The 8,796-nt window shown below is 48.0% G+C and overlaps 1 protein-coding gene across 1 annotated transcript in view; it reads right to left on the reverse strand.

Annotated features, from left to right (window-relative positions):
- PITPNC1 (phosphatidylinositol transfer protein, cytoplasmic 1) overlaps positions 1-412 on the reverse strand; it is a 114,445-nt gene extending 114,033 nt beyond the window's left edge. The window contains exon 1 of the mRNA XM_018569277.1: positions 136-412. Coding sequence (XP_018424779.1) covers positions 136-183 — 48 coding nt within the window. The 5' untranslated portion in view covers positions 184-412. The remainder of the gene's footprint in view (positions 1-135) is intronic.
- Between the last annotated feature and the right edge of the window lie 8,384 nt (positions 413-8,796).

The raw sequence follows: 8,796 nt of genomic DNA on the forward strand, positions 1-8,796 counted from the left end.
AGAAGAGAACTAGATTACTCATCAAATCATTTACCAGGTTAGTAGTGCTGCACGCAAGACAAGAGAGGACATCTATGCAAGTCATACATTGTTTCCCCCCATTAACCCCATAGTGACCCAGAGATCACTTCTTACCTCCTCCACAGTGAGGGGCATGCAGATCCTGTACTCCTTTAGCAGCATGGTATTGGGGTGTCAGAGAGACCAGTGAGGGGAACAGGGTGGATGAGAAGTTTCGGGGGGGGGGCGGCTGAGCAGCCCTAGATGAAGAAGAATAAGATCCTGCTGTAGACTCCTCTTGAGAGCATGAGTGGAGCCAGCCCTTATGTCAGACCTCTGCCAGCATCATAAGAGGTACTGAAGGTACAACTGAACCGATCCACGGATCACAGCACTGCAGCCATACAGGGGCACAAAGCGAAAGCAGCACGAAGGCAGTTCCTGTGCTTCCCGTGTTCCCAGTCCCGTGCTTCACCCCAACTGCAGACCTGAACCAGTCTAGTCCAGTCCTTTACCCCAGCTGCAGAGCAATGCCCATCCAGTCCAGTCCTTCGCCCCACCAGACTCTGCTGCAGAGTACAGTCAGAACCAGTCCAGTCCTGGACAGCAGCAGACCCAGTTGCAGAGCAGTTCTTGTGGCAGAGCCCAGCTGCAGAGCAGTCCTTCAGAAGCCAGAGCAATCTTTGTCTAGATCCAGCTGCAGAGCAATCCCTATGGCTGAGCTCAGAATAGAGAAGAGCCTGCACTCTGCAGCAGAGCGATCTTTGTGTCAGCCCCCAGCGCTGGCTGCAGGAAGCCCCCTCCCCAGTGATGCAGCCTCCTCAGTTCCCCAATGTGCGTGACATCAGCAGGAGGAAGGATGTGCTCTGCTTGGCCAATGGGAGATACTCACACACTATTTAAACACCAGCAGCATCAGATGGTGAGGGGTCCCCGGCTGGGGAGGGCACACTCTACACACAGCCACATGTTACTACAGGTCAGGCTGCTGTACACTCGGCTTAAACCGACTGCATTCCCTCCGCACATTAACTGCGTTCAAGTGACGCACAGCACATTCACATTGCTTTTTCGATGCTTGCAGCATAATGCAATCCTATTGTATGTAGGCTGCATTACTAATGCACAATGTATATCACTGAATTCCTACTATGCACTGCACTCCTGCTGAAAGGTGACTCCAATGCTCCCTGCCCTGATAGTGTATGTAGTCAGGGCAGCCGTCAGAAATTTTGGGGCCCCTTACACGGCTTTAGGACACCGCCCCCCCCACCCCCGGGCTTAGTGACGCGCTGGACGCAGGACTCACCTGAGAGTGACCCTGCAGAGCCCACCATAACGTGACGTCAGTTCCTGCCAGTACGACATCAGACGAGCAGCATCGCTGATGGGGCTCCAGCTTGTCTCGAAGCCGCTGGAGCGGCAATGCTGGGGCCCTGCGCTGCTAGGGCCTGTCCTCCGCCTCCTCGCCCTTCATAGTCGGCCAATAGTCATGTAAGGGGCCCGGGCGGGCCCCCCAGGCCCCTTACATGAGTATCAGCCGTACCCCCCTGATGGCTTCCCTGTATGTAGTACCTCTCACTATCCTGCTTCTATATAAAATGTGTTTATTTACCTTGGACATACACTAATGTTACACTTAATATTACACTGGGGACTCTCTGCTCTGATTGTTTTGGACGGCTAGGAGAAAATTCTGATTCCACAAATTCTTCCAGGATACTATCAATGCAACGTAGCAGAGGAAGAGCGCAGTACCACCCAGCCACCAACCAGATTTCATTTGATGGAAGTAAGGTCTAGTCATGCGCAATTACAGCAATTTCTCACAAGTGCTCAGTGCTGAGAGAGAGGGCAGAGCTGGAACCTGGGAATACAATGGTTGGGCAGAAGCAGGAGCTGGAACCTGGGAATACAATGGTTGGGCAGAAGCAGGAGCTGGAACCTGGGAACACAATGGCTGGACAGAGGGTGGAGCTGGAACCTGGGAACACAATGGCTGGACAGAGGGTGGAGCTGGAACCTGGGAACACAATGGCTGGACTGAGGGTGCAGCGAGAAACAGGGAACACAATGGCTGAACAGGGAGCAGAGCTAGAACCACGGAACACAATAGCTGGACAAAGGGTTGAGCTGGAATCTGGGAACACAATGGATGGGCCAAGGGTGGATCTGGAAACAGGGAACACAATGGCTGAACAGGGAGCAGAGCTAGAACCACGGAACACAATGGCTAGACGGACAGTGGGGCTGGAATCTGGGAACACAATGGCTGGACAGAGAGTTTATGGTTGGCACGTATCCCGCTATTACATGGTCACCTATCTGGTTTGACCCCAGACATTCCATGGAGCTATTTTTATGGGCAAAGCATGGTAACCGGATGAGAATGAAGCCGCAGGCCACATAAAAACTAGGACAAAGATTTATAGTTTGGGAAACATACACACCGTGCAATTCTAAGATCAGTATGAACATGCAGAGTCTGAAGATTCACTCATTACCTTGTTCATCAGCACACGGTTGAATAAATAAAATGATTATGCAGACAATTTATCATGAAATCTTTTAGTATATCACAGTGACCTTACTAGAGTGAAAGGAACTGACAAGACGGCATTCCCGGGAGTGTCGGGGCTTGTAGCAGGATGAGATTATTCTAACCAAGTCTAAAACAAACCAAGTTTATCTTCAGTCTGAGGGGCCCCTTTGTAAGAGTCACCAAAATGTCCCGAACGGCACCCAGTTACCAGCATTCTTCTCCTATTTATAACACTTTGAAATGCAAAGTCGTGATGTCAAAGTGACAACAAAAAAAAGGAAGACGAAAAGTAAAAAACAAAATACATGTCTTGTGGAGGAAAGTTCCCTCTACATCCCAAAAGTGTTACACAATAAAATGTTTCTCCTCAGCAGAAAGACTTTGCTTTGACCACTGATGACGGATTAAGATCTCATTTACTGTTATACTTCCTTCCCTGAATGATAACCAGACATTCTGTAATTAAAGTGACACAAAACTCTTATTTGTCTCTTATTTATCTTATTTGTGTATCACTCAGCTGGAGATCCTCCAATCACCTCTGACACTGTCCTTCCTTCTGGAGGGGGGCTACGTCTGTTCCCCATGGTTCCTGTGTGTGTTGTAAAGTAGTCACCACTCCAAGCTCCGCCCCCGGGATGGACTACAATCTCATGTTTAGTTTACTCATTTGTACTGAGATTGTAGTTCCTAGGTCTGTACACCGGCTGTGCCCATTATGAGGGGCCCCCACCATCCCTGTGCTGAGTTCCCGGGTCTGTACACCGGCTGTGCCCATTATGAGGGGCCCCCACCATCCCTGTGCTGAGTTCTCGGGTCTGTACACCCGCTGTGCCCATTATGAGGGGCTCCCACCATCCCTGTGCTGAGTTCCCGGGTCTGTACACCCGCTGTGCCCATTATGAGGAGCTCCCACCATCCCTGTGCTGAGTTCCCGGGTCTGTACACCCGCTGTGCCCATTATGAGGAGCTCCCACCATCCCTGTGCTGAGTTCCCGGGTCTGTACACCAGCTGTGCCCATTATGAGGGGCTCCCACCATTCCTGTGCTGAGTTCCCGGGTCTGTACACCCGCTGTGCCCATTATGAGGGGCTCCCCCCATCCCTGTGCTGAGATCCCGGGTTTGTCCGCCTGCTGTACCCATTATGAGGGGTTTCCACTCTTCCTGATTTTTTCTTTTACTTCCTGCTAGGGAGGATGCAAAAAGAGAAGTAAAACACTCCAAGATGGTCACAAACATGCTGGAATCTGAAGATATTAGGCAAAGTAAAGGTTCATTTTACAGGAGGGACGTTAGCAATGTGCATTTATTCTCCTTTTGCTGACCTGCTGCCAGACTGATTAAGATTAAAGCACACCATGAGGCTTACACAAGGCTACTCACGCTCCTCCTGCACCCAAGCGGCAGCACTCAGACCTGCCAAACGCATGTTCATACAATTAGCACTATTCTGTTGGCAGCGGGATTTTCATGGTTCTCCTCATACCTGGAATCACTGAGTATTTCATGGATGCTATGGGAACGGCCCAGGGATGGGGGGGGGCTGAGGAGACTATGTAAGGAGGTAATGGATCTTAATGCTCCATTCTGTAAAGTAAACCAATCTAAGATTGCGGTTCTGTGGATTTTACTGGTTTTAGATGCACTTTGTACACTTTGTAGAGAAGAGGATTGGAAGGTGTTGTAAAGAGGAATATATATCAGCTTGCATGATTAATTCATTATGTGAAGTCTACGTGGCTGTTTTTTTCCTATAAAAATCAAAAAGCAGTAAACTCTTCAGGGGAAACCTGATTATAGAAGACCCCTGGAGACAGACAATAACGAGGAACTCCGCTGAATGGCAGAGAGCACCGGATTGTTATCAGTCCAAAAAACCCCAATATTTCCTCCCCCCCCCATTATCCCTTCATTCTTCAGTCCTATGTATGTGTATTGCAGTACAACTCTGCTCAGCCTGAATGAAATCTACAGACTCTCCCTGTGCTAATTATAACAAACCGAAATGTCAACTTTCATTGGCGTTCACTGGTTTTTGCCAACTCTCTCACATGATGTCCAATTATTTTGTGTAAGATTGCCTGGTCCTGTGACCCCCGGTATGGGCTTTCCTGGATGTGAAAGGTTACATTTAAGTGGACAGTGTCAGACGTCATCCCGTTCACATTACATGTGTAAATATAGCGTTTAGCTGTGTGTAATCTACACACATGTAGGTCTTCCCAACCCATCTCCACCATGCTGAATAGGTGATTTATGACACGGGAGACCGTCAGCCTGACAAAACTAAATCCGTTACAGAGGTGCTGACACCCGCGTCTCTGGAACCCCGGCTATAGGATTTACATCCTCTCTCCTAGACGAGACCTGAGTGAATATACCTCCATTTCCATAGTGACCAGTCACACAACAACAGCTATATATACATCATGTATAGAGAAAGAAAAATGGAGGTGGGGAAAAGACAGAGCAAGGGGGATGGGGAGAGACAGAAAGTGAAAGGGGGACAGAAAGAGAGAGAGAGAGAGAGAGAGAGAGAGAAAAAAATGACAGGGAGAGAGATGGAAATAGAGAGGAGAAAGAGAGGAAGAGATAGAGATAAGAAGAGTGGAGAAGAGAGATGAGAGGAGAGGAGGAAAGAGAGATGAGAGGAGAGGAGGAAAGAGAGGGATAAGAAGAGAGGAGAAAGGAGAGATAAGTAGAGAGGAGAAGAGATAAGAGGAGCAGAAATAAGAGAAAGATAAGAAAAGAAAGAGGTAACAGAGGAGAGAGAAGAAGAGAGGAGAGAGATAACATGAGAAGAGAGAACGAGATAGAAAGAGAAGGTAGAGATAAGAAGAGAGGAGAGAGAGAAGATGAGCAGAAAGGAAAGAAAGACACAAAGAGATAGAGATAACAGAGGGGAGAGAAATAGAGAGGAGATAGATAAGAAGAGAGGAGGAGAGCGGGAGAGGAAGAAAGGAGAGAGGGAAATTAAGAGAGGAGGAGAGAGGTAGAAAGGAGAGAGGTATATGAAGAGAGCAGGGAAGAGGGAGAAAGGAGAGAGGGATGTGAACAGAGGAGAGAGATGAGAAGAAAGGAGGAGAGAGGGATATGAAGAGAGGAGGGAAGAGGGAGAAAGGAGAAGAGAGGGATATGAAGAGAGGATTGAAGAGGGAGAAAGGAGAAGAGAGGGAGAGAGGGATATGAAGAGAGGAGGGAAGAGGGAGAAAGGAGAAGAGAGGGAGAGGAAAAAGAGAGGGATGTGAACAGAGGAGAGAGATGAGAAGAAAGGAGGAGAGAGGGATATGAAGAGAGGAGGAGAGAGGGAGAAAGGAGTGAGGGATACGAAGAGAGGAGAGAGGGATATGAAGAGAGGAGAGAGGGAAAGGAAAAAGAGAGGGATGTGAACAGAGGAGAGAGATGAGAAGAAAGGAGGATAGAGGGAGAGAGAAGAGAGAGAGAGAGAGTGAAAGCCATAAGAGATGGTGAGGAGAGAGGAATAGAGAGAAAGAAAGCAGAAGAAGAAAACAGGAAGAGCGATAGAAATAGATGGAGAGGGTTGAGATGAAAAGGAAAGAACTGGACATTGACACATAAAGCCGACAGATGGGATGTACATTCCAAGCAATTCATCTTGTGTTTATAGAAAATATATTACGTTTTTATCAAGTCCTTCATTCATTGGGATTTCCCAAAGATGAGAGGTGACAAATACACTTCACCCCCATCAGGTGACAAATACACTTCACCCCCATCAGGTGACAAATACACTTCACCCCCATCAGGTGACAACTAATGCCAATCATTGCCTGAAAACAGGACAGAGTGATCAGTGACATGGAGCGGTTTGCTCCTACCTGCAGTACACAAGCGTCATAACTCTAACAACACTACCACCCAGTGGCCACATTATTAGAAAAGGGTGCAACGCCATGAGCAATGGTCTTTATAGGGATGTGTGGACGTTTAAAGGAAGCTTACACTGACTGAAATAAGGACGATGCCATTCCTACCCCACGTCATAAAAGGCTGCAATTCCTATTTAACAAAGGAAATTGCAAAACTGCATTTGTCATAAAGCTGTCTGGTTTTTCACTTGTTTAGGTAACGATGTAGTTGGGACTACAACTCTCAGCATGCCTTTAGCATCATCACATTTTCTGCTGTTTTCCAGGCACACGCCTCTATGATTAAGCCTCCCTATGACTAAGCCCATTATTGGGTGAAACATGTTAGAGGATCCAAGGCGGGACGATGTGTACCTGTGTGCGGGGCAGCCATCAGGGGGGTACGGCCGATACTCATGTAAGGGGTCCGGGCAGCCTGGGGGGCCCGCCCGCGTCCCTTACATGACTATCGGCCGACGGTGAAGGGCGAGGAGGCGGAGGCCTGGCCCTAGCAGCGCAGGGCCCCAGCATTGACGCTCCAGCGGCTTCGAGACAAGCTGGGGCCCCATCAGTGATGCTGCTCGTCTGATGTCGGACTGGCTGGAAGTGACGTCACGTTAGTGATGTAAAAATAGGAGAGAGCCCTCCGCACACCTTGCAGCAGTCCCGGCCAATTAAAGGATGATGGTGCTCGAAGTGACTCGATTCACGGATGGCACCGTGCAAACACAGAGTAAAAAACAAAAAGTCACCAGCACTCAATACTTGAAAGCAGAAATGTCCCTTTATTGGACAAAAAGCGTCATAAAGAAGCCTCGTGACGTCACTTTAGTGATGTGACGTCACTTCTGGCCTGTCCAGTGGCAGACGAGGCCACATGTGCAGGTAAGATGAGCTAGGAAGGAAAGGAGGGAGGGGAGGGATGCAGCTCTGACCAGCCCACCTGAGAACCCTTCAGAGCCCACCATAGACAGTCTCAGATGGGCTGTGCAGCATCTATGGTGGGCTCTGCAGGGTCACTCTATGAGTGACTACGGATTTTGGAGCAAGACGAGCTCGGCCGTTGTGTGCACCCGCCACGCCAATGAAGTGCTGCTGTGAGGGAGCGCTGATACTGGGCTATGGAAGTTCGAAGCAAGTTATTAGTGAATGGGAAAGAAAGGCCATTAGTCCTGCGCAGCCTCAATTATGCAGCACGCAGCTCTTCAGAATCACTCTGAAAGCCTTTTAATACATTTCCCTCGCTCGTTAACATCAAAGCCCCTCTTGTGGCCGCGGCGCGCGCGTTTCGCAGCTCCGGGCGAGAGGAGCACGGCGACATCCCTGCTCTGTTCATGTTATTGCCTGGCCCCGCCGAAATGTTTTCATCACTTGTAAATAATTCAGGCATAATTACCTCCGAAATACCTTCTGCGATTTAATTGCCTCTCCGACATTCTTTCTTGCGTCTGCTCTCATTAGTCTCTGCGAGGTGAAGGGAGATATTCTAATTAACGGTCGGACACTAAATAATGCCTTCAAAACATAAAAATTCAGATTCTCGACGCGTTGCCACTTTTCTGTGGCTTTCAAACACGAGCCTTTGATCTGCACTTTTCCTCTCAGGCAAGCAAATGGTTCCGGATATTTTGTTTTTTAATCTTTAATACATTTAAGCGTGTATACAAATGACCAAATCCTTCAAGACTGGAATACAGTATGACCATGAAAATAAATTGGAGGCTCTTCTGTTGGCTTCAAATGATACTTATATGATGGCAAAGTACTCAACTCACAGTAAGTGCAAACTAGGGTTGCACAGATACAAAGTACAGTACTCGGTACAAGTACGAGTACCGATACTTTTGAGCTCCAAGACCAGACTAGAGGAAAATTCAATATAAATAAAGGGATGCACAGATACCAGTTTTGCGAGTACGAGTACTGGTACTTGCCGAGTACTTACAAGTACGAGTACTGATACATTTTTGTTTATTGTCATGTGACAGTTTTTCTAAAACAATACAGACTAATGATTTCAGGACAATGGTGGAGCGCCAGAGCCCGGTCCCACCTGCAACCGCAGCAACCCCCGGGAGTTCTCGTGAAAATGCCGAGTATCTGCACTGGTACTCGAAAAGTATCGGTGCATCCCTAGTGCAAACACCGGAATGTTCTTCTATCAATTACTATCTTCATAAAAATGGAATACAAATGTCTTGTCACATAAAATAAGCAGTGACTGTAACTTTTATGTAATACGCTCACCGCCTTCTCAAGTCTATAGGTGCCCACACACCTTACAATTTACCTGCAGATTTTCTGCGGTCAGATGGAAAAACATTTATCATAACAGGAAGTGTTTGGAAAACATTCATTCCTAATACACAGATACTTATCATGGG

Source organism: Nanorana parkeri, unplaced genomic scaffold (assembly GCF_000935625.1).
Source record: "Nanorana parkeri isolate BGI_ZX_2015 unplaced genomic scaffold, ASM93562v1 scaffold1316, whole genome shotgun sequence".
Classification (NCBI taxonomy): Eukaryota; Metazoa; Chordata; class Amphibia; order Anura; family Dicroglossidae; genus Nanorana; species Nanorana parkeri.